Raw genomic sequence first — 24,901 nt, 5'->3', positions numbered from 1 at the left:
TTATCAAATCGATTTGACAATTCTCTGTGGTTGGAATAGATGCCAAAAATGCACAGAACTATCCTTTTGATATGAACTTGAAACCAGCCATAGTGATTTGTGGAAACCACAGATATTACAATCCAACTCTGGACATGTTTTGCACTCAGATGCCCGGTATGGTATATAGAAAATTACAAAACATACAAAAACTAGCTTAAGTATGGATGTGTTATGTTTTATACTTTTTTTTTTTTCTTTTTTTTTAGGGGGGGGGGGGATTCCAGGCCTCCTTAAGTACACCTTTACTTTTATTTAAAGTCTCATTCAGGGAGCATGACGTTTGTGACTCAATCCTCTGTAGCACGGAACCTGTTTTTATAATGTCTCAGACCAAACACTAAAAAATAAGATTCCTCTTTTTGTGCTGGGAGCAGAGCCCAGGGTTGTGTGTTTGCTTGCAGTCTCCTTCACATCCATGAATGGTTTGTTTGACTGCTGGAGCCTGAAAGTTATGTTCGTATCCTGTAATCAATCAGGTCATGTCAGCTTCTCTGCCTTGGGCTTTATATAGAATGAGCGGGGTGGGGGGGGGGGGGGGACTCTAACCACCTATCACCAGCCGACAGACTTATCACTTGGAGTGTGTATCCTCCCAGAATAGAAGCACTTCAAATGTTCACCAATAACGTGTCCTTTGCTCATTGGTTTGTTCTTGGGGATTACTGTGTCATGCAAAAGTATTCATTCCTGCTAAACGTTTTCGTATCTTCTCACGTTCCAATCTCCAACTTCGGCTGTTGTGATAGACCCGCACAAAGTAGTGCAGAAGTGTACAAACAGTATAAGTGTAAGCGTGTCCTTTTTTTAAAAAATATTTTCAAACAAAAACCACAAAAAGGGTTGCATGCATAAGTAATCATCTCCCTTTGCTCTGATTCATCTGAATAAAATCCAGTGTAACCAGCTGCCAAGTCTAACATAATTGGTCAAGAAAAGGCCACCTGTGTGTAATCTAATCTCAGCTGGTCCCGAGAAGGCCTGAGGTTTGTTGGACGTCCACATTAGTGAACAAACAAGGTTATGAAGACCAAGGAGCACAGCAGACAGGTCAGAGATGAAGTTGTGGAGCAGTTTAATGCTGGATTAGGTTATAAAACGATATCCAAAGCGTTGACCATCTCACGCAGCACCGTTGGCTCCATCGTCCGCAAATGGAAAGTATTTGGCACAACTGCGAACCTAGCAAGACACGGCCGTCCGCCTAAAGACAAAGGCCGGACAAGAGAAGCCGCCAAGATGCCAGTGGTGACTTTGGAGGGACTGCAGGGATCTACAACTCAGGTAGGAGAGTCTGTTAGCAGAGCTATTGACTCTGTATTCCACGTATCTAGCAAGAAATCCTATTTGTTTAAATCCTATTTGCAGTCAGTTACTAGCCATGTAGGGAAGACTGCAGACGTGAAATACAGTGGTGGCAGCATTACGAGGACAGAGAAGCTGGTAAGATTTGATAAATTAAACTATTCAGGGTGATCCTAAAAAAAATAATACATGTAAGAGGCTGCTAAAACTTGAGCCTGGCCACATGTTCACCTTCCAGCAGGACAGATCCTAAATGTAAACAGAGCAACAATAGAATGGTGTTGAGAAAAGCTTATGTGTGATAGAATGGCATGATATGAATGCAATCTAAGTGTCACGTGATCTGTCAGTATAAACACACCTTTTCTGAAAGACCCCAAAGATTGCAACACCACTAAATTAGACCAATGAGCTCTCCAAACATCTCAGGGACAAAGATGTTGAGAAGAACAAGTCAGGATGGACTTATTAAAAAAAAAAAAGAAAATCTACATGTTTAATGTCCCCCAGAGCACCCCAAAATGCAACATGTTTAAATGGAAAGCACATGGTACCACAAGAAACCAGGAGGGCATTAATCAGGGAGGAAGCACAGAAACCAAAGGTAACCCTGGAGGAGCTGCAGATCTCCACAGCAGAGACCGGCGGATCTGTCCACAGCACCACAATAAGCCGTACACTTCACAGAGCTGGGACTTCATGGAAGAGAGGCCAGGAAATAGCCATTACCTGGTGTTTAAAAATAAGACGGCAGGTTTTGAGTTTGCCAAAAGGAACGTGGGCAACTCCCGAAATGCATGTAGAAAGGTACCCTGATCACATGAGATTAGAATTCAACTTTTCGGCCTTAAAGGGGAACATTATGTACATATAGTGCAAACCCAACACATCCCAGCACTCCAAGAACACCATATGTAAAGTTTTCTATTTTGATGCATTTGTTTTTTGCTTCACAATAATAATAATAATAATAATAATTAATAATAATAAAAATCTTCAGAGTTGTAGGCATGACCAGCTAATTAAATGGTGAAAACTCGTTAGTAATTTCCCCCTGGGATCATTAAAGTGTGTCTGAATCTGAATTAATCCATCCCGGTTGTGAGGCGACAAGACAAGAAAAATACAGACGGGTGGAAACTTTTGTGGCCACTAAATCTGAATCTCTGGCAAAAAACGAAAACGTAGCTTCCGAGTCTCTGCCTCCCTTCTTAGAACTTTTGTTGCAGTCCATTTGCAGTCGGAACTCGGAAATCCCGGCTTCCGATCGGGGGAAAAAAACATGTGTAACAGCCGCTAGTCGGACTTTCTCCTCGGAAATTCTAATACACTTTTAAGGCCGATCGTGGCAGCTCCTCGCATGAGCAGCAAGCTGCGATAAAACAGGTTTATTTTACAAGACATGGTTGACTTGTAAAATAAACAACAACCTCAACTCTGAACCGAACAAATTAAAAGGGGTGTTTGCATGTGGAAATTACAGCGACGTTATGAGAGAGTAGGCTACTACGAACAAAACAGCTTTCCTGGCCGTCGCCATATTGGAATCCTAACCTTTTTTTGTTTTGTTATTCATTTATTTCTATTTTGTATTCCCGACTTCTCTGACTGCGTTAACTGGAACGCTTTTTACTCTGGTTTACCCCATTCCCAGCTCCTATTTATGATTTCCGAGGTAAATGAAATGCAACATTTATTTCTTTTTTGTCAATTCTTTTTACATCCCATAAGACAGGCCTGCTTGCAGCTAAAGGTGGCTCCGGGAAAACTTGATTGTGAGGGGCTGAATATAAATGCACATCACACTTCTTAAATCTTTTTTTTTATATATATATATAAATGCAGTCCACTTGTATTTTTCTTCCACTTTACAATTGCGCACTACTTTGTGTTGGGTTAGCTTCAAAATTGCCCCCCAAAACACATTAACATCATGGTGCCAGCTTGATTGGCCCAATAAACCTGCGGGGCGTTCATTTACAACTCGGGAATGGGGGTTAGGAGTGCGAGAGAAAAGAAGCACGTTTAGTTTGGAGAAGGGTAATGTTTCTCACCCCCCTCATGAATGCAAAAAAAAAAAAAGAAAAAAAAAAAAAAAAGAAAAGTTGCTTCCTTTAACAGCAGATGTGTTGTTATCTCAATGAATAATAAGCAGAGGGTCGTGCGTTGCTCCAAGTAGAGGAAAGAGGAAAAAAAACGTGACTCTTTTACGCATGGGGCGGGCCTTTCATTCAGCCGGGCTGTGGGTGAGGGGGTCACCTAGTCGCAGACAATCAAAGATGTTTGAGTTTCCATGCGCAGTGGCCAGGGAGGCAACACTGGGCGCTATTTACCCCTCCTCCAGCTCCGACCGCTCGGCCTCCCACACCAACCCGGGCTTTTAAAGTCACCCCCGGTCCAAAAGAGGAAAGGGAAAAAACAAAACAAACTAAACGCTCCAGTAGCAAAAAGCCGTGGATGCAATGTGACTTATTTCTGCCAGGTAGAAACGAGGGGAGGAAAAAAAAAGAACAGCAACACCGACATTAGACCTGTTGGCGACGATGAATTACTCCAAGGCGCAAATGGTGAGTGTCGACGCTCCCGGCCGCGTTTGTTACAGTAACAAAAGCGGCTGTCGGTTAATGAAGACATCAGCAGCTTTTGCCGTCGGGTTTGCTCTGAATGGCCTCGCCAGAGGTGGACTGGTGGAGTGATCGAGCTGCTCGGTTTGCCGAAGGAACACACAACGCGCTGTTTGTAAAATAAACACGGCACAGGGGGGGACGATCTTTCATGTTAAGCCGCTTTTCCAACAAAGCAAGACCTTTATTTTAATCCGGGGGAGAGAAAGCGATGTTCTCCTAAAAAATGTAATTATCTGAGCTTCAAAAAAAAAAAAAAAAAAAAAACTAAAATCCTCTACAAATAGTTATAAATCAGACCAGAGCTCACCTTAAATCTAAATCCCCATTTGCATCCAATTAAAGGAATATTTTGCGTTTTTTTTTAAGTTTAGTCTACGTCATTCAGCCCCTTTATGGCTTTTTGATAGATCTAGTTTATTTTTCTCAGACATGAACCGATCTGGCATTTTCTGGCCAATCGGATACTTTTGGATGATGTTTATAGACTGAAAAGTAGGCTAATAGTTGTTGTTGTTTTTTTTAATAGGGGAAACCCATTTATTTTTTCAATTGCTCTGTACAATATTAGAAAAACAAGTAACCCAAGAATATTGCTGAATAATAGCAATTACTACTTTTTTCCCCCCTCAAATTCTTATTTTCTTTTTTGTGAGCAGGAGGTCTTCACCCTCCTCTGTGAGCTTTTTATATAATCAACCCTAACCTGAATTCCTTATCAGATGTGGGCATCAAGACCAGTCAAGGTATAACCAGCTGATGCGTTTTAACATTGGCATGCAGAGCGGGAATGCAGTTATATTGGGAATATAATATAAAAATCTAGCAAAAAGAGAAAGGTGTTAAAGTAGTCGTTCTCAATTGCAATACTGCACAGATTTATATTGGGCTGACGATTGGGATTCTGCGTATTGTGCAGCTTTGTCGTAGTAGGAATTGGTGTGCCAATCACCAATCGGAGCCAATTCAATTGGCCATTTCAATACTCTGGTGCACCTTTTTAGTCTCCATTAATTTGCAGCATCTGATGAGTGACAAATTCTGGTCTTTTTGTATTTATTTGTCCACAGTCAAACCTATCTGAAGAGGGGAGCTCTGTCGGGGGTCTGCAACACTCCATTCCTGCAGGGGTGAAGCTGGAGGCGTTGATGGAGCAGCTGCAGAGGCACCAAGGAGCAAATCTGGAGATGAACCTGCAGGAGAAACATCTTCTTCAAGCTCAGTTCCTCTTGGCTCAACAAGCCGCCGCTGCTGCTGCAAGAGCGTCCAGCTCCAGGCCCGACTCGGCGCCGTTTGGTAAAGCGGATGGACAGATCGGCCAAGTCACCCAGCACGTCCGAAGCAGCCCTCTGGTCAAGGTGGAGCCGAAGCAGGAGAACAAAGACTCGGGCGGGGAAGAGCAGGAGATGCTGGAGCCCGAGGAAGAGGATGAATTGGGGGACGAGGCAGACGAGAAGATTAGAATCCAACAGGTTTCAGGCTTCCAGCCGTATGCCGCATCCCTCCCATCCGCCGTGCAGCAAACGTCTGAGCCTTCGCCTTCGGCGGTCAAAGAGGAGCACGAGGAGAAGAACCTGTCGCCTCCTGTGGGTCAAAACGCCTTCACCTCACCCAACGGCCTTGCTGACTGGGGATACGACGAGCTCTTCAAACAGGTACGTTATGCGGGACTTCTGTTTTTAACTTTTTATATGCTCTGTCTCTCGTTATTAATTATTGCCTTTTGTCTGGCTGAGAGTCGGGTGGAATGTTGCACCTTTGTCTCGTAAAGAGGATGGAGCAGAACGCCCGAGCTCTGATAGTGTTTAATCACTGACGGGATCACAGAGCGTCTGCTTTTTTTTCCACCTTGTGACTTGATCAGTTGAAACAGGAAAAAGCGTCCTTTCACACCGCGAGCTGGGTTAATTGGTTTTTTGCGGTGGCCCTGTTCAAACTGTGCAAATATGCCAGTTCATGTCAAAGGGGAGGGAGGGGGGGGGGGTGGAATGAGAACCAAGCCTTAATGAAATTGTGTACTTTTCTGGATAACATTGACCTCAGGCATTTGCTACTGTAGCAATGTGATTTATATTTGATGTTAGAGGAGATCAGTAATCCAAAGCTAGTGTTGATGATTATGCTTCCCAGATGTTTTAGGAAACGAGGCTTCCCTTTTCCCCCTGAAGACTTTCCTGATTGGCTCTTCTGTGCACGTTCCCCTCGAATAAGGCCCCATGTCAATATAACATATTATGATTAATGAGGCCAGTGGGTGGATGGACAGCTGGATTAGCGACTCTCAGCATGAAAACAGCTACTTACGTTTTCCTGCTTTGGTTTCACTGGAGCAGAAGATTCTTGGGGGGAGGGGGGGTGGGGGGTTATGCACAAATCCTTAACTTTGGGAGGGACACATGGTCCTATTCATGTTTTCACCTGATGCGATTAAATTTTTGTTACTGGTCTCGCAACCAGTGACTCTTTCGATGGGTTTATGATGTTCCATTGTTTTCACGGTGTAAAGCACTCTGAGCCGCTTTGCTGCTGAAATGTGCTGTACAAATAAACATGGCATGACTCTTGTTTACTTGAGGTTTTCAAATGGCAAACGTTGGTGTGTTTCTATCCCCTAATTAATTTTAAAATGATAATTTTAAAACACTATGCAGAATCCTAACAATGCTGGAGGATCTCACTGCTGGAGATGCACCGATCAGATGTTGAGCTCATGATTGCCATGCCATGGTGACCAATTCTGATTATTTCCAAGTGTAAAACAAAAAAAAGGCAAAAAAAATGTTGTACAGGTTTCTTTGATAGAAGTGCGATTTATGAATCCCATCAGAAATGAAAGGCATTACCTTATGCATCAAAGGTTGTCTATACCCTGTGATGTTCATTAAAACCCCCAAATATTGTATAATAAATTACATGCTGTTGGTTGATGCTTTTTACTGATGGGAAAAATGGTGGCAGCCCTTTGTTTTGATGCATTTAATGAAGGATTTGTTATTTGACACGGCAATTGGTTTTTGCTGATTAGGAGAAAACTGGCCTGTTCCAAGCTCTGGTCCATTGATTGGTGCATCTCTATTATTGTAATCAAAGCTCACAGTTACCTTTTTAGATAATTGTTAAATATGTTTTTGGAAACAAATTACTGAAAAAAATCAGTATCTGATTGAACCAGAATGGGTGAGTCAGACCTCAAAGGAAATCAGAGATCGAAATAAATTCAGAAAGGCATTATCGGCGTATCTGTAGTATTGAAAAGGAGCCCGCTGACCCCTTCGCCCTTTTGAAGTATTCCTCGTAATTATGTTTGCTGATCATGTCTGAGAAACTTACACTGGAACCACTTTGTTATTCAGACATTCAGCACCAACATTCAACACCAGTTCCAAAAGCTCACTTGTTAATTGTTGGCCTGCTTGCTCTTCATGGTGTTCTTCCCTGCAACAACACCTTCAGCTTCTTCTTTTGTTCGGTTCATCTTTGAAGATGCTTACGCCCATTGTGCGGTGCCAGCATGAGGTCTCAAGCCGTGCACACATAAATTGGGCCGCTGGTTTGTCCAAGCTTACAGCGCAGCGAGGGGCCAGATAGATGACCTTGACTCGCTGGAGCAGATTAATGGTCCAGATATTAATTAATTTGGATTGGGAAAGAAAATCATTGATTTCCCCCTCTGTGAGTTCATTAAATAGGGTTAACCTTTCCGTTACTCCTCTGTGGGAGTGGTGAAGTATTTTAACTAGGCTTATCACAAAAGGTAACGGGTTAGTAAAGTCACATTAGATTTTTCCAATGTTTGCAGTAATTTGTTCAATGCATAAATGAAGAGATGCATTCCTAAAGTCCCTTTCAGTAACATTCATTACCCACATAAGAGGGAAATTAAAACCTTTACCATTACACATTAAATGTCCTGAGCTACGTGCTGAATGCTATCAGAGCTCCCAGGCCAGCATGTGTGAAAGCCCTGTGAGCAATTAACCAAAGGCTCTTTGTTATTAGATCTGCAGTAGGTCTCACTTGCTCATCAATAGGGGTTGGGGGTGTATTTCAGTAGCGAGTTTAAAAGAACGGGATGTTTGTCTGCCTTCATTGGGCTTTTTTTTTTTTTGCTGGAACTGTGGACGTCCTTTATTAGAAATTCAGATTTGAGGCCATTGGCCGAGTCAACAGCTGTGCAACCATAGGAACGCGCCGTTTGTGTCTGCTGGATACAGAGTACCGTTGAGCCAGTGTAACCCCTGAAAACTGAGAAAGAAATTGTGCTTTTATGAGGGTCCATTAAATCCATTGCTTTCTGCGGGATGTCGGCAGAAAGGTTTATGGGATGGAAAGCCCTGTTAAAGTGCCACCGGACAAGAGTCGACCCTTATTTCACCAAAGCAGTTCATTATTAATAAAGAAACGTTGGTGTGCTCAAGTAATGCTCAAAGTGGATGGCTTCTTGTAACTTATTAATAAAATGGCCGGCTAAATGATTACCTGGTTTAAATGGTTGACGGACTTTAAATGGGTATTGTTGTGATGGAATAAACTTTGACGCAATGCAGTAGAAGTAATGATTAAATAAGGAAATTAACCAATCTTTACCACTTCATGTAGTGGAATTTTAAATATAGCTCTCCAACTAAACCGTGCATTGCTTAGAAATTAGAAATTAAAATGCCTCCAGTGTTTCAAATATTTTCTGTTAAAATAAGATTGCGTTGGTTATTAACGTCATATCTGTAACATTCACATAAATGTTCATAAGTCGGACTATCTGTAGCCCTCAGTCAGCTGCTTAACAGAGATGGCCCTCCGAGCAAGCCAAATGAATCTTGAAATGGTGTTGTGTGGTGAAAAGTGGCTCTACTTTTATTTCTATAAAATGCCTGATTTTAAACAGCTGGCCAGCACTATGTAGCAACAAGTGGGGGAGGGGAAGCGGTGCATAAATCACTCCTTGGCTGGAATTGTTGCTCCACTTTATTATCCAGTTTCCGTTTTTGAGGGTATTTTAAACGTGCACTGGGTGAAGTCTTAGGTTAAGCCTCGTCTGATTTTTGAAGCAATGCAATAAGCTTTGAGTGGATATGTCTGCAGTGGTTTGACTAAAGTAACGGACAAACGGGAAGAAATTTAGTTAAACCACATACCAGATATATAAAAATAGAGCTCACTACAGAGGATTGGGTACCAAAAAAAAACCGCTTCACTGCAGCTGCTGCAAACTCTTTAGAAAGTAGCTGACACAATCAGTCCAACCTCCATTATTACGAGAAAGAAGGTGGACAGCCTTAGAAGGGAAAATTAGGACTGACCAAAGTTTGCACTAGGAACCGGTATCTCCAAAGTGAAGCCATGTTGGAAAATATTTTGCTACATTCCAGGTAAAGTCAGAAAATCAAACGCTGTGGTGGATATTACATCCACCACAACCGTAAAATCTGATATGGCTACCATACAGTAAGAAATTAGCATTGTCTGTGGCAATAAGCTAGGTATTTTATTTTTTTATCTTGGTGAAAAATAATATTGTAAAATAAATAAAATTGAATCAGGCACAGCTGAAGGACACCAGATGTTTGCATTTGCAACTATAAGCTCTGCAAATTAAAGTTTTCCTAAAGTGTTCAGAATATATTCTTATTGCCATGTTTTGCTAGTTGCTGTTAGCATTGTTACAGAGCGAAACAATTTTCGGTTAAAACCCCAAAATTTCAAAAGTGTCAAAGACTTTCACATTTGATACACGGTAGTTTTTAAAGAAATGTCTGCTAACTGTGGGGAGATTTGCCCAGACTCTGCGTACCCCATTAGTGCGAGGGGAAATGAACTCTAAAAGGAATGTGGCTGTACATCTGGAAACAAAGGACACTTCTGCTTTTATCACAGCGAGGCAGCTGTTAGGTGTGTGCCAGTGTTGTTCGTTTTCAATTGTTTTTACCATAAACACAGTGAGCGGCTCTGTTGAACCAGAAGCTAACTGGTTAATGGTTCCCCCAGGCTGCAAAAAATCTGATTATTAGCCTCTGATCGCATCTTGTTGCCACATTAAACATTAGGTGAGCTGGAACGTTTGTGTAACGCACACAAAGATATAACTGCGACACAAAATGCCTTTGAGAAAAGTCTAATGTTATGAATAATCACAAAGACGGTCTTTTTTTTTTTTTAGAGGATTTAATTATGTCAAATGCAAAAACATTTTCTGTTGCCTGGAACACACGTGCTTGTTTTAATCTACAACATGATGATCTAAACACGGGGAGGACGTCTATGGCGATGACGGGCAGCAGTCCTGCGCTGGTAAATCACCAGTAAAGCAGTGAAACCTAGGATTTGTTATGTCCAAGAGGAACAATGTACTGGAAAAGCGTAATCAAATGAATGGTGTGGAAAAGCATGCAGTCTGTGTTGGCTTTCAGTTTCAACGCTTGCATCATAATAAATCTTTCAGAGCACTCGAGCTATAAAATGAGCTCTCAGCAGGCTGTTGTGCGTAGCTGCACTCACACTGCTCTTACCTATTCAACCTTTAATGTCTTGCTGCTTGCAGGGGTTGGGGGGGGTGATTGAGAAATAACATGCATCACTTTAAACTTTCCAAAGAGCTTGATTCTTTCTCTCTCCCTTCGTCTTGTTCATTAAAGGCCTGATTGGGATTCCATCAGGTTTTCTTGGCATTCATGTCAAATATTTCCTCTTAGCAGTCTGAGCACAAAAAAGCCATTCACAAAAAAAAGGGAATGTTAGTTTGTATGGTTTTAGGGCTGTAGCTATCAGTTATTTTAGTTATCGTTTAATCTATTAGTTTAGTTTTTGGATTAATTTAAAGAGATGCTTAGTAAATTAACATACCTCAATAATATATTTTGTTTGGCAAAACAGTTGACACTATAATGAGGGCTGCAACTAACAGTTGTTTTGCTAATTAAATAATCTGTTGACATTATTTTTTTTTTTGATTAATGGATTAACAATCAGACAGCAATAAGTACTTAAGAGATTTTTTTTAAAGAATTTTAACCAGGTGAAGCTAAAAATCTGCTATTTGGTGAGTTCTGGATAGAGCATTTTTAGAGGTTTTTCATCTTAAATGCAAAATGCATATCTTTTCTGTACAGCTGTGGCTGAATTACTGCTCTGAGTGGATTGTTCTTTCAGCAAATTACATATTTTTGACTCTGTATACTCCAGTTAATGATTATTAGTTGATGATAATTTCAATAATTGACCACAATTAATATGATTAAATGTTTCAGCTCTATTTGTTTCATTTGTAGATGTGTTTATTGTGAGAGGTTTAGTTTTTATTTTTTATTTTTAGGGGTGTCCCAATACCATTTTTTTCCAGACCGAGTACAAATAAGAGTACTTCAGTTTAGATACTTGCCGATCCCAAGTACCAATACCGAGTACAACCTCTTGGTGTATAGCACCACTACCTGGTGCAGAGGGGCTTGTAGCCTATGAACTGCAGCGTAGCTCAGCCCAGGAGAAGAATCAAGCACAAAATTGCTATCGGTTCAGAGTATCTGGTTGCTTTTACAAGTACGAGTATGAGTACCGGTACTTGACACTGGTATCGGGCCTAATACCAATACTAGTATCAGGGCACCACTAGTTCCATTCTCTCCACCCGCCCCCTTGTACAAACTATAACCAATCGCTGCCGTTGGGTCCAAAGGCATGGATTTGTCAAAGTTGTATTCCTGCTCTCACCCAAAGACGTTATATACTCATTCCCTTTTGTCGCTCACGTTCCGGGGGTATCGCCTTATCTATTGGTTGTCCCACATTTAGGGGGCGATTCCTTGTTGCATCAGTCAGCTTTAATAGGGTGTTTTCACTGACGTCACTGGCCAACTTCCGGTCCGCCATATTGGGTGGCACACTTCCTTATCTCTAGTTGTCTTACACGTATTATCGTATCGCGAATGGATAAGTACGCCAGCACGCTAGAGCGACCAGATAAGGACGTATATCTGAGGAAATGTTCCGTGATCGACCATATGGACCCGTATGCCCTCCACGGTGCCTTGTTTAGCCGTAATCCAGATGCATTACCTGGTGTTCGGTGAAAACCCTCTGCACACTCTTGAGGAAATGAGAGCTTACAAGGGTCTAGAGGCTCACAACCAGTTCACATCTGGTTATGTACATCAAGGAAATCGCCATCATACGTGGACGGGTGAGTTTTAATAAGATGGTAAAAATGTAAACAATCCGACGCAAATGTGTCGCATGCTTCTGCGGTGGCTGGCGGCCGGCGGCGGGCGGTGCGCCTTCGCGCACCGCCCGCCGCAGGGCGGACGGGCTCTGGGCCGATCGACGCCGCTCGCGGCTTTAATTATTTAAGCAGAACAATGACCAGTGCAAAATTAAGTTGTATTTACCGTATTGGCGCCGGTAGGAGCTGCAGATAATAAAGCCAGCAAACAGTGGGAACACAGCAACTCGTTCAAAGGTAAGCTGCGCTCGGACGGGCTCTGGCCCATGCTAGTTTAGTAGCTGCTAACCGTCAGTGCTAACAACCACTCGCGCATGTAATGTACTTTTAACTTGCTGCTATGTGTTTCAAACGTTTAGAACACACTCTCATTGACATCGGGATACTGTGGAAAGTTATGTTCGGTCGACTTACAGCCGCGATCCAAGCGAGCCGACTCTTTGTTATCTCTGACACTTGTTCTCCGTGGTTGCGCCTCCAGGCAGGAAAGCGGTGGAAAATTAATCTGTTTCTATGTTTTTCCCATGGCGATCATGTGTTGCGCTGTTACAGCCCACAATACAGCAACGGTTTACCATGGTTGAAATCAAGTTAAGGTGAAATTAATCAAATTAAAACACGGCTGAGAGAGGGAGTACAGTACGCGGTAGTAATAGGCAGTAGAGGCGGCGGAGGCAGTCAACATGACAGCGGAAAGTAATAAGTCATGACGCCCAAGCCCTATTATTAATATATTCTTCTTACATGTTTTAAATACTTAACAGTTAATTACCTGTGACAAAGTGAGCACCGCAGACTCTGGCGTATTCCAGCTTAACACCGTCCAAATCGGACCTGGATATCCGTGTCAGCCATAGGTGACGGCGTTGTTCAGACAGCTGTTTTTTTTTTTTCACACTGATTCACTATTACGGCTGGTAGGCGATAGAGCGTTGATCTCCACCTCCACGGGCCGTGCAACCAACCATTAAACACGTTTTCCCCATTGTTCACTTCCAATACTGCCTAAGGCGTCATACAATGCAGGTCAACGGTGCGAAACGACTGCCACCCAATATGGCGGACGCGCTGAGTAGTTACGTGAGCGTGACGTCAGCTGAAAACCCCCTATTTGGGTAGCTCTCTTTCTGTAGTAGCAGCTGTATGAAAAGCAACACCGTCCATCTTTCACAACGTGACATAATGTTTGGAGTTTGGTTCTGCAGTCTTGTTAAATTTTGACCTACATTTTAAACAAAAGATTTAAATATCCCGCCTTTTGAACAGTTTGAACAGGTCTCAGGGTATAGAGCCATCTATACGGGGCACAAAAGGATTTCATCAACGTCTAAGAAAAACGGGTTTTAACATGCTTGCATTTGACTTCTTTCTGCTCAGCCTTTTTTTTCTTTCTTCAATATGCAATCCATGTGATGTGTCTTATAGCAACCACACCCTCTCAACTGCATTTTCCACTGGTGAATGTGAAGACTCCTTCAAAAGGTTCTCGTGAGAAACTGGTGCCGTCTGGTAAAAGTCAGAATATTTAGTGTTAACAACAACAAAAAGCGCGACCTGGCTGCCACAGTTATTTGCTCTGATTACAGTAAAGGTGAGAGTTAATTATTATTTGTAGGCAAACAGAAATTGACTAAACTAATAACACAAAGTGCAGTGTGGAGTGATTTGTCTGAGACATCATAGGATACAGTAAATACAAAAAGTACTAGTTAAAATTCCACAGTTTTCTGACGTATAAAGTTGAGACCAAGATCAATCCTTTGAGAAGTTTTTCTGCCTTTTAATCTAACTTGTACTACTTGATAGGCAAAGAAGCTGACATTTTTTAGAGGGGGGAAAAATGTAATGTCATGTATGTGTGTACTTGCTACAGAGATGTTTACAGGTAACTTTTCTCAGTTTAAGTATTTTGCCCCAATTTAGAGATGGGTCTCAAGTCTCTGAGGAAACATTTTCCCATCAACTTCACGACATCTAGTGCACTTCTATTACTGTATATTAGGTAGTGAGAGCTGTACTGTTTCTCCTTAAGCCTCACATACCAGCTTCTTTTCGTACTGGGTGCTGTTGTAGTGGTGTTATACACTTATTTTGAAATTATGACCAAAGAGCCCCACCTTGATTTCATGAGATCACTACATGTTTTCAAGATTTCTTTGGTAAGACTTAAGATGTGTTTTTGCAAGGTTTAGCCAAGCTTAGATGGTTTCTTCATTACAAATTAAGATCCTACCCCATACCTAGATCACAGGTGTCAAACTGTAGTCCCGGGGGACTGGTACCCTGCATCTTTTAGATGCGCCTCCTCTTCGATGCACCCACGTGCAATAATCAGGTAATTAGCTGGATGCTTTACAACTTGACTGCATGCTAAGGAGGCAGTAAAATAATTTGATTTAGGTGTGTTGGACCAGGGTCGCGTCTAAGAGTTGCAGGACACAGCCGTATGAAGATTACAAGAGATTGTCACATGTAAGCTACTGCCCAGCCAGTACTTGTCATATATTCCTGGAGCTCCTTTAATGTTGCTCTAGGTTCCTTGTCAGCCTCCCTGACCAGCTTTGTTCTCGTCTTTTCACCAATTTTGTAGGAATGTTAACTTTGTTATATCAGTGCTCCACCATATTGTTTCTGCTTGATTACAGCCTTCACTCCAATTTCTTGTGAATTCCTTTGTACTCTATGCCTGATTTGATATCCTTTGACAAGAAGATCCTACGTATGGTTTGCAAGCTCAAGTCAACTAGAAAATCCAAACTTTATTTGGGTTTCAAAGCTACAGGAATGTACTGATTCATATTTAAGTATGAATGTGGCAGTTAATAAGCAAGCATAGTTTTGCGTGAGTGAGATATAGTGTCTAACCAGATCCCTTCATCTTTTATACCTCGGACTTCCAGCCATGTGCAGAAAATGCTCTGACAGCAGCCTTGTCAGTGACCACCAGGAGACCAGACATGAGTGTTGCGCTGTTGCAGGGATTAACACATATTGAAGTTTTAACCGGAGAAAAAGGCTACAAGTAAAGTAGATATCTTGGTGGTCATAGGTTGCAGCTGCCTGGCATTTTGAAAGGTCAGCGCTTTGCACCGGTAATGCTAAACTTGGTCTTTGTGCAAGGAAGGCAGTTGCATACATTTTATAAATTGAGGAAGTTTAATCATTTAGTGTTTGCGGCAGGTTTAACTTTGCTTTGTGATGAACTTACCATCGACTTGAGAATACTAGAATAATCTGACAAAAGGTGCTTTTGTGCCAAAGGCTCTTTTAAAATGAACGAGGCTGACTATGCAACCAAGAAAACTGCACAAGCTTTTCCACTACACAACGGAATGATTACACAATTGTGATTTCTGTCAGAGGGTTCTTCTGTTCTCCTTAAAGAAAAAAAACAAAATTCATTTTGTTAGTTCTCAAGAAAAACCCACATGTATGGAATGCTTTCTTATTGGTAGGCTACAGTACAATTGTAAACTCCTAATTACAGAAATGCATCCATGTGATTTTTGAAAATAAATCACTTGTAATTGCAACTAAAATATAACCAAAACATAGAAGAGAAAAAAACAAAGTGTCTGCAGTTTGGATATGGCTATTTAAAGAGAGAGTGATCTATCAGCTCAATGTTATCTTCATTATCAGACAAGATCAAGTCTACCAGGTGTGACATAATCTAACCAAAATTGCAAACATTAATAAGAATCGTTCCATTTCATGATTGACAAAAGCTGCCATCCATTACATTTTATAGATGTTGCATTTATAAAATGTATCCAGGGTTGGTTTGTCCTGTGATGACCAGTTTTTGGTAGCGTTCTCTTTGCTCGTTGTCAGTAAAATATTCATTCAATTATTTGATTCCCACAGTTTCTCCAACATGTAGGAGGCTTTCCATCATAAAGATATTTCTGAGCCAGCGAAACAAGGAATCTTCTTAAGTTTTTATTTTTCCACCCAGATTCTTTCCATTTCAATAATTGACTGCATGTCCATTGGTGTCTCCATACTACTGTCCATTCCTCCTCAGTAACAACTATTCCACCTTATTTTCCCCATTTTGCTTTAATATGTAGCGTTGAGTTGTTTTTAAGCATAAGCAGATGTTTATAGATGAGCAAGATGGTTTTTCTCCTTTTTTTGGAATATATACTTTTTTTTTAAATAATTTTAGTCAAATGTTTTTTTTTTATTCTTTCAGATGCTGACTTCATTTGCAGATTTTAAAAATATCTTATCTGCAAATATCAGTTAAAAATCGTGTTTGTCAAGGGAGTATTTCCTTTTGAGTGTTTTCGGATCAGGAAATGTCTCTTTTTTTTATTTTTATTTTTTTTTACTATTTTTCCGAAAGGCATCAATCCCTTGAGTGTCTAGCCATTACACATTGTGTATATTTGGTGTAAAATCTGAGTCATATGTGCACCATTTTGAAACTGCAATAATTATAATAGTTTTAATACATTTTTAACACTTTATTTATCAACAGTGTAATTTCAATTAATTTTATTTGCGATTCCTTTATTGGACGCATATAAACTCTAGTCAATGCCCCAGACTTGCAGTAGCATGTGATCCTGAGTGCTAATGAAGTCTCCACTTGCAGTCAGGTGTTGCAATTAAGGAGATGGAATTGAGGCTCCTCCTTAAAAAATTAAGACGCACATGTGCTGCTCACCAACAGTCTGCTCTGAGCAAGAGATATTGTTTGATGTGAAAAAATGCCTCGATCAAACCAACTTACAGAAGACCTTAGGAGAAATGTTATAGACCTGCACAGTGCGGGGAAGGGCTACAAGAGGATCTCTAAAGAACTGGGTGTTCATCGGTCCACGGTCAGAAAAACTATCTACCGATGGCAGACGTTCAGGACGGTCGCCACTCTCCCGAGGAGCGGACGTCCCCCGAAGAACAAACTGAAGGGGCGACGTGCCGTCCAGAAAGAGGTGGACAAGAAAGCTGTGATTACACAGAAAAGCTGCACAGCTCTTGTTAGATTGCACTTAAGAAAAGTCTTTTTTTTTTTATTTAAAGAAATGTGCATATATATCTGTGAATTTCTTAGAAATTAATATGGCAGAAAAAAACGATAAATAACAAAGTGGAAAGGGTTTTTCCAGCCCACTTTGGAAAAATTGGTTGTAAACAATCTTCCAAACGCGCAGGTAATAAATAACCTGAAGTCTGTGTGTCTGCAGAGAGGAAGCAGCATCTGGACCGAGGAAAGTGATGGAGCCAAAGCGAGAGGAGAGCCTTCCAGGGACTTTGCCAAGGTTGGACAGTTTTTACATTTTTTTTTAAAAATATGTAAAAAAAAAAAAAAAAAAAAAAAAAAAGTCACTGTGTTTAACACTTTGTTTTTTCTTTTGCAGCTTTATGAACTGGATAATGATCCCCAGAGGAAGGATTTTCTAGATGAACTCTTCGTCTTCATGCAGAAAAGAGGTTTTTTGTTGTTGTTGATATATTCAAGGCTTTTTACTGAAAAGGTTTTTGCTTCATTAACATTGGTTTTAAAAAGTACTATGGATGTACAACATTTTGCACAATTGTTCATATCCCTTTAAAATATTTCTCACATTACAGCTGTAAACTTTAACGTGTTTTATTGGGACTTTATGATAGACCAACACAAAGGAGTGCAAACTGGTGTAGCGGACTAAATTGTAAACTGTATTTATTTAATTTTTGCAGCAAAAAATAAAGTTAAACGTATAATTTTTAGTCTATACCCCCATGCTTCACTTTGTGTAGGTCTTTAAATATAAAATCCCAATAAAATGCTTTTTTATAAAAGTTTGTGACTGTCCGATAAAAGTAGGCAACATTTAAGGGGTGTGAATACCTTTGCAAGAATTATTAGTCATATCAGAAAGGTTTTTTTATAATTGCAGGAGTACCTTTTGGCCTGTGGAGTGTATGTGTCCGTCCCTGGCATGTGTTCAGTTTAAGCATAAACTAATCATAATCCTACGGCTGGTGTTTTAGCCTCCTCCATTTATTGGCTTTGCTCCAAATCAGGATCGGAGGGGTTATCTGTCAACCAGTGTGCCTCGCAGACCCAGTTGGCTTTGCGACACATCTCCCCTCCCAACCCACCCACCCTCGTAATCAAATGAAAGCGGCAACAAAAGTTAATCTGAAATGAGCTTGATTGGTCAAGTCAATCCGCGTGGATTATACAAGATAAACCTCATTACCCAACGCTGACCCATGGCCCTCAGGTGTGTAAATCAGAAAATGTTCTTAACCTGCGCTTCCCACTTGCGCTCCTCTGTTAACGATCTGCTGACGGAACCGTCACGGCTAGTTTCCCGCTACTCCGGACAACAACAAAAAAAAGCCTGTAGTTTTCCCTTACATCCATTCTCTTGTGTATGCAGGGACTCCTGTTAACCGCATTCCCATCATGGCGAAACAGGTGCTGGACCTGTACAAGCTTTATAAGCTCGTTACGGAGAAGGGAGGACTGGTGGAGGTTATCAACAAGAAGATCTGGAGGGAGATCACCAAGGGTCTCAGTCTGCCCACGTCCATCACCAGCGCAGCCTTCACCCTTCGCACTCAGTATGTCTTTTATTTTTTTTTATGCCAAATATAAACGAGGTTGTGTTGCTGAAGAGCCATCGCAATTTTAAGGAACATATTTAAATGCAAAAGAAGGGCAAATTTTAGATTCTTTTAGTTTATATGTCATGTCAAGGTACCTTTTTTTATCCACGCCAGTGTAAAGGACCTAGTTGAGGTGCAGCTGCAGGTCTTATCAGCCACTCAGTGTTTCATACCTTTGTTGTTTTTTTTTGTCATTTCTTAGCCTGACCCTGTTTTGGCTCGACGTGCCATTTTGTACCAAATATGCGTTGATATATACGCGCCAGGGCACAATCTGAACCCACTGTGACAACTAACTTTTTTTTCTTCCTAGTTCAACTATAGGGAAATGCAATTACATAATGATGATGATCTGGATGTCACTCATTTATATTTTACTTTTATATGTTATAGGAGTCAGCTGGCCCAAGCAGAGATCAGAACTAAAATATATTAAAATGGGATGTAATACAAAATTATCAGATAGCATGAAATTTGTGCTAAAATAAATGCAAGTTGTTGTATTTTTTACTACTGCTTAATAATAATTCATTAAATACAATCATTTATGGAATTTTTTTCTTTATCAAAGTGCCACTCTAAAAAAACAAAGAAAAAAAATTTTTAAACACTGTAAAATCTTTTGAAGAGAAAAAGAGGAAGATCCACCAATTCTTTGTAGTGTATTATCACTAGAAGGTCAGAGAGGGTGAAAAGGCAGAAGGTAGGGAGATTTGTGTTTATGTGACTAAATGGTTTTTTTTTTTTTCCTTCAACCATGAGAATTGGGTGACTGACACCAATATCACCTTCTTTTGGTTTGGGTATGGAATGATGAAGTTGCCTCTTTGTAAATGAAGATGTATTGATTTGGTTTGAGAACAAAATGCAAGTCAAGAAAAATCTGTTCTTAGATTATATGCATTGATGCTTTAATTCTGAGATGTACACATATTTCCAAATATTTTCAAAGGAAGCTGGCAGTGTCTCGACAAAATATTCATCCCCAGTGAACTATTTCACATTTTGTGGCGTCGTAACCACATACTTCAGTGCTTTATCTGTGTGTTTTGTTTTATATGGAACATGGAGAAACGCCTCGTTGTGAAGTGAAAGGCCAAGCCAATTAGCTCCAAGAGCAAACTGCCAAGAGATTCCTCAGTCATTTTTTCCATGATTAACAAAAAAACCCTCTGTCCAAATCACATTTTATTTCATTGTTCCTCTGTATCTTTGACGGCTAATACAACTATTTCTTTCTTCTTCTACTGCCTGCTGGCCAAAGATTTGAAACTTTACTAAGTTTTCAGTGAAATGCATTAAAGAATGGGCATTAAATGGCCGGGCAATTACTGAAATGAACACATAATATGAAAGTTAATTCAATGTACCCCCGTCACTCTAATTACAGCAGGAAGTCTTTTGTTTCTACCAGCTTTGCACATCTAGAGACGAGTGTTTATGCCCATATTTTTTTTTTTTCCTCTCTCAACATGGGTCGAGCTAAGTCAGAGCCTCTGTGAGCACCAACTCATCCTATCCTTAAGTCTTACTTTAGTGTGGCTTTGGTCTGAACTTTGTCTAAGCCAGTCTAACATGTGAAAATGCTTCAATCCAAACCATTTAATTTTAGCTTGGGCTGCACATTTAGTCATGTTCTGTTGAAGGTGTCTCATGTCTTTTGCAACCTCCAACATGTTTTCTTCCAATCCAATCCGCTTTATTTATATAGCACATTTAACAACAGAAAAAGTGTCCAATGTGCTGTACATGACAAAAAATAAATAAACTAAAAAGGACACAGAGGACTACGCGGCGTTAAAGGCCAAGAATAAAAGTGAGTCTTAAGGCGAGACTTAAAACACTCAACTGTGGAGGCTGTTCGTACATGGAGAGGTAAAGTATTCCAAAGTCTGGGACCAACTACAGAAAAGGCTCTGTCCCTTCTGGTTTTAGGCCTCGTCTTAGGCGCTATTAGATGAAGATGGCCCCCAGAGCACGTGCCGGAGAGTAAATCTGGAGGAGGTCGATGATGTATTGAGAACCCATCCCATTCAGGGCTCTAAACACAATTGATAAAATCTTAAAATCAATTCTAAAACGAACAGGGAGCCAGTGCAGAGACACAAGAATTGGTGTAATGTGTTGTTTTCTGGTCCCCGTTAAAAGACGAGCTGCTGCATTTCGGGTTAACTCCAGTATTATTTGGATTCATCAATCTTCCAACAACTCTGACCGACCTTTGTGTTGCTGCTAAAGAAAACCATCCGCCATAGCGTGATGCGTCCACCTCCGTATTTCACCATGAGGATGGGTGAGCTGATGGTGATGTGCCCTCTTAGCTTTCTAACACGCATGGCTGTTGGCCAAAAATCAAAGTTTTGGTCCCGCCTGTCCAGAACCCCTTCTTCTAAATGTTCGTGGTTTGTTGCAAACTTTAAATGTGACTCCTTATGACTTTTATTTATAAATGGGTTCAATTGTGATGTTTAATCAAATATAAATTAAGTGCCCAAACTGTTGAGGCTGAAAATAATGTTGTTTTGTGCATCCTTTCCTATTTGCTAATGTTTCCTTGTAGGTATATGAAATACCTGTACCCGTTCGAGTGCGAGAAGAAGCGTCTGAGCTCTCCGGGCGAGCTGCAGGCCGCGATCGACGGCAACCGCAGAGAGAGCCGACGTCCCAGCTACACCAGCAGCCTTTACCGCTACTCCCCGTCCCAGGGCTCTGCTCCACATTCCCTCCTGTCCTCGCCTACGGTGCAAACTGCCCCGGCCACACACAACGGCATGAGCATGTCCGCCAGTCCCAATTTAAAAAGAAGCACAGGTAGGCCAGAGGGTGGCACCTAACCTAAAACCAGGAGGATGTGATACCTTTTTGTTTCATCCCTTTTTTTTTTTAGTTTTCTTTTTAAACGAGACATTTCATTATTATTATTATTATTTTTTTTTTTTTATCAGATGAGACCTCTACGCCTGTAATATCCGGGCTCCCCATGGCTCTGGGCCACCATCAGCACCAGCACAGTCATCCTCATCAGCTCGCACAAGCCGCCACTTTAGAGCATCTCAGGGAGAGGCTGGATCGAGCGGCAGGTGGCGCTCCGGCCGACGGTCCGGAGAAGAAAATGATGCGGCTTGCGGAGGAGCAGCAGCGCCTCATGCAGCAGGCCCTGCAGCAAAACCTGCTGGCGATGGCCTCCCACTTCAACCCCATGAGTCTCAAACTCAACAATGGGCAGGGTGCGTCGTTTCTGCCGCCGTTTCCTTCAACATAAGTGAGGGTTTTAGGATCGCCATGTGGACGGTGCGTTATTAACCGCCTTCTTTGCGTTGCAGAAAAGAAAAAGGATTTGTCTCTGAGCATCTCTGCCAATGGGCCGGCAAGCATCAGTGTATCTGTGGAGGTCAACGGTACCGTTTACTCAGGTCGGTCATGAAACACGCCGTGCTCCTTGAGCTTTTTTTTACATATTCTTGTTACAGCTATAAACGTTGATGTATTTTACTGTCATTTAATGAGATGCACTAACACAAGGTGCCATGGTTTCCAACAGGGCTGGACGATATAGGGAAAAAAAGCATATCGATAAAATATAAATCATATTGATCAACATCCATAATTATCAACAAATTCAAAACATATATATTTTAAGTGCAACCCTGGCCATTTTATGCTGTTGCTTAATGACCACAGAACACACAAACGCTGAATTCAAAATCAACCCTTTATTAAACCAACATTTTAGCAAAAAATAAAAAAACACACGCTCTATGAAGGGTTTAAAGGGGCGGGGCTTGGTGGCGGAGCGTTCCTGGGTCTGCGTTTGTGATTGGTTGGAAGGATGTAACGACTGTAATATTAGCCTACATGGCTAAAATGCATAAGGAATGAAAACCTTTATTCTATTGAACTTTTTATTGACCCTTTTTATCGATATACGTCTATCGATCGATATATATACTATTGAATTATCGTCCAGCCCTAGTTTCCAACAAAAATACTAATTGATGCGTGTGTCCATCCTCTTTACCTTTGCCAAAGCCGATCTTGGTATTTGATCAGATCAGATCTCACCATCCTCTCTTATTCCCGTGCCACAGGGACGCTGTTGGCCCAGAAGTCGGCCGCTCCGGTGCCATCGCAGACCGTGACTCCAGCAGGAACGAGCGGCTTCAGCGCCCTCTCCTCATCCCAAAGCCCATCCTCTTCGTCTTCCACCTCCGCAAAAGGACCAAATTAAACCTTTTTTTTTTTTTTTTAAGAAATCTGTCTGTAGCACCCCTAATATGCCTCTCTTATCTAAGAAAAGTGGAAATGTCAGGGAATGATCTGTCAAGCAGGAAACCGTCGTTCTGTTTTGCTGAATCACTTTTTAATAACTGACAGCTCAATGCTTGTCAGGTGGACAATAGTATTTGTCTTGAACGGCTTCACATTCATATAGATTCAGGTCTGTTTACTATAGTGCCTGAGTATTTTCTTTTCTTTAATACGGATGAATTGTTTAAAAAAAAAAAACTTGACATGGATTGTTATGAACTGTGGAGAATACAGCGTGAACTTGCCGGAGCGCTTTGGAAATCCGTTACGATATTAATGACCTCCACGAAGACTTCATTAGGATTTGTTTGCATGACGATCCGTAACAGAGTGTGTAGCTGCTGAAGTCCAGCTGCCAGAGACCAAAAAAGCCTTAGCTCGGTGTCATACTGTTTTCACCATGCCTTTTGTATCCCTTGATGATGATTCAGGTAACTTGGCTGATACTTTATACTTTGAGGATTTCAGGGAATATGCAGAGAAAATAGTTTTTTCACTGTAACATAACGTTAGTAGAAGCGACAAGTGTGTGGACTGCGTGGATTCTTTCATGTTGTGACCTATTTACTTTTTTTTTTTTCTTTATTTAACCATTTGGGTTTATACACTTCATGTGAGCTGTGAAAGTGAGACCATGTTTATGCAGGGAACTATTTGTAATGTTGGAGGGTCAACATTTACCTCAGTTGTCTTCCCATGTGGGCGAGTTCCTCAGACTTGTTCTTTATCTGCTCGTGTATTGCTGTGGTGTTTGTGTAAGCAGAGAATGTATGGTTGGTGACCTCCTGCTCTGGACAGGCGAGCACCGACACATTGCTACCTCATTCTGCTGGAAATATGCAATGCTGCATGCAGCGTGTGTTCAATTAGCCACAAGCTAAAAAACAAAAAAACAATCTGTATGTGGACAATCAAATACACATATCTTTGTTGCCACTGTGACATTGGCATGTACCTCTGTGCTGGTCCTGAGTTTCTTCTTTTCTTTTCTTTTCTTCGTTTTGTTTGGATTTGCAGCCATGAGAAATAAAACAGCGATGCATGGTGTTGGAAAAGCTTTGATTGTGCAAGCAGATAAAGCTGGTGTATTTTCTTAGTTACGTTTAAGGGGGAAAAAAATCAATGTTTTTTTTGTCTTTGTTGCTCTGTGATCGACTGGCAAACTTATGCCTCCCAATGAGTGCTGGAGACAGGCACCAGACCCGCTGTAAGCACAAGCGACTAAAGACCACGGATGTTTAGTGTGATATTTGTCCTACCAGGGACGGGTCACGTGGTAAAATGAATCTTTGGAGAATTATCGCTTGAAGACGAGTTCATTCTGACTGGCTTGCTTCACTTTTATAATTAGGCTTGGCTGCAGCTGGAAGCTTCATTACTAAATAGATGAAAAGATTTTTTAACCGCAGACTGCCTTCCTGCGAGACAACAGTGGAGCGAACTACTGTCTAAGGAGGCTGGGATTTCTCTCACGACTAAACCCAAGAATAAAAACATTAAATGACCTATAATGCTTTTCTGTAATGGACAGGATTTCAAGCTGTTTAGTAAGAGATTGGGTTTTATAACTCTTACTTTACTCCACAGTCTTTAGCTCTATTTATGGGATGCACAGAGCATGCTTTCTTATCCCAGCTGGAGCCGTTCTCCATTCCCTTTGTACATTCACCCAGACACGCCTGGATACTCCAGCTTTCTTCCACAAACGAAAAATAAGCACATTAGGTCAGCTGGATTTTTTACACTTTCTCACACACACACATGCCAATACCAATGGTGATCCAACAATGATTAGGCAGAAGCG

The 24,901-nt window shown here is 41.2% G+C and overlaps 1 protein-coding gene across 2 annotated transcripts; it reads left to right on the top strand.

Moving 5' to 3' along the window:
- The first annotated feature begins 1,047 nt into the window (after window positions 1-1,047).
- On the top strand, window positions 1,048-24,176 carry LOC105938558 (AT-rich interactive domain-containing protein 3B). Of its 2 annotated transcripts, none has more exons than XM_021307481.2 (9): window positions 1,048-1,323; window positions 5,039-5,623; window positions 17,376-17,450; window positions 17,550-17,622; window positions 18,561-18,744; window positions 21,350-21,600; window positions 21,735-22,016; window positions 22,113-22,202; window positions 22,878-24,176. In XM_021307481.2, exons 1-9 carry the CDS (start codon window positions 1,063-1,065, stop codon window positions 23,015-23,017), a joined length of 1,941 nt encoding a protein of 646 aa, XP_021163156.2. In that variant the 5' UTR covers window positions 1,048-1,062; the 3' UTR covers window positions 23,018-24,176. The 2 variants fall into 2 exon arrangements, with proteins under 2 accessions (XP_021163156.2, XP_012735802.2); XM_012880348.3 differs by lacking the exon at window positions 1,048-1,323 and adding an exon at window positions 3,535-3,911.
- Window positions 24,177-24,901: the final 725 nt, after the last annotated feature.

Source organism: Fundulus heteroclitus, chromosome 2, assembly GCF_011125445.2.
Source record: "Fundulus heteroclitus isolate FHET01 chromosome 2, MU-UCD_Fhet_4.1, whole genome shotgun sequence".
Lineage (NCBI taxonomy): Eukaryota > Metazoa > Chordata > Actinopteri > Cyprinodontiformes > Fundulidae > Fundulus > Fundulus heteroclitus.
This window is presented reverse-complemented; position numbering and strand designations above follow the sequence as displayed.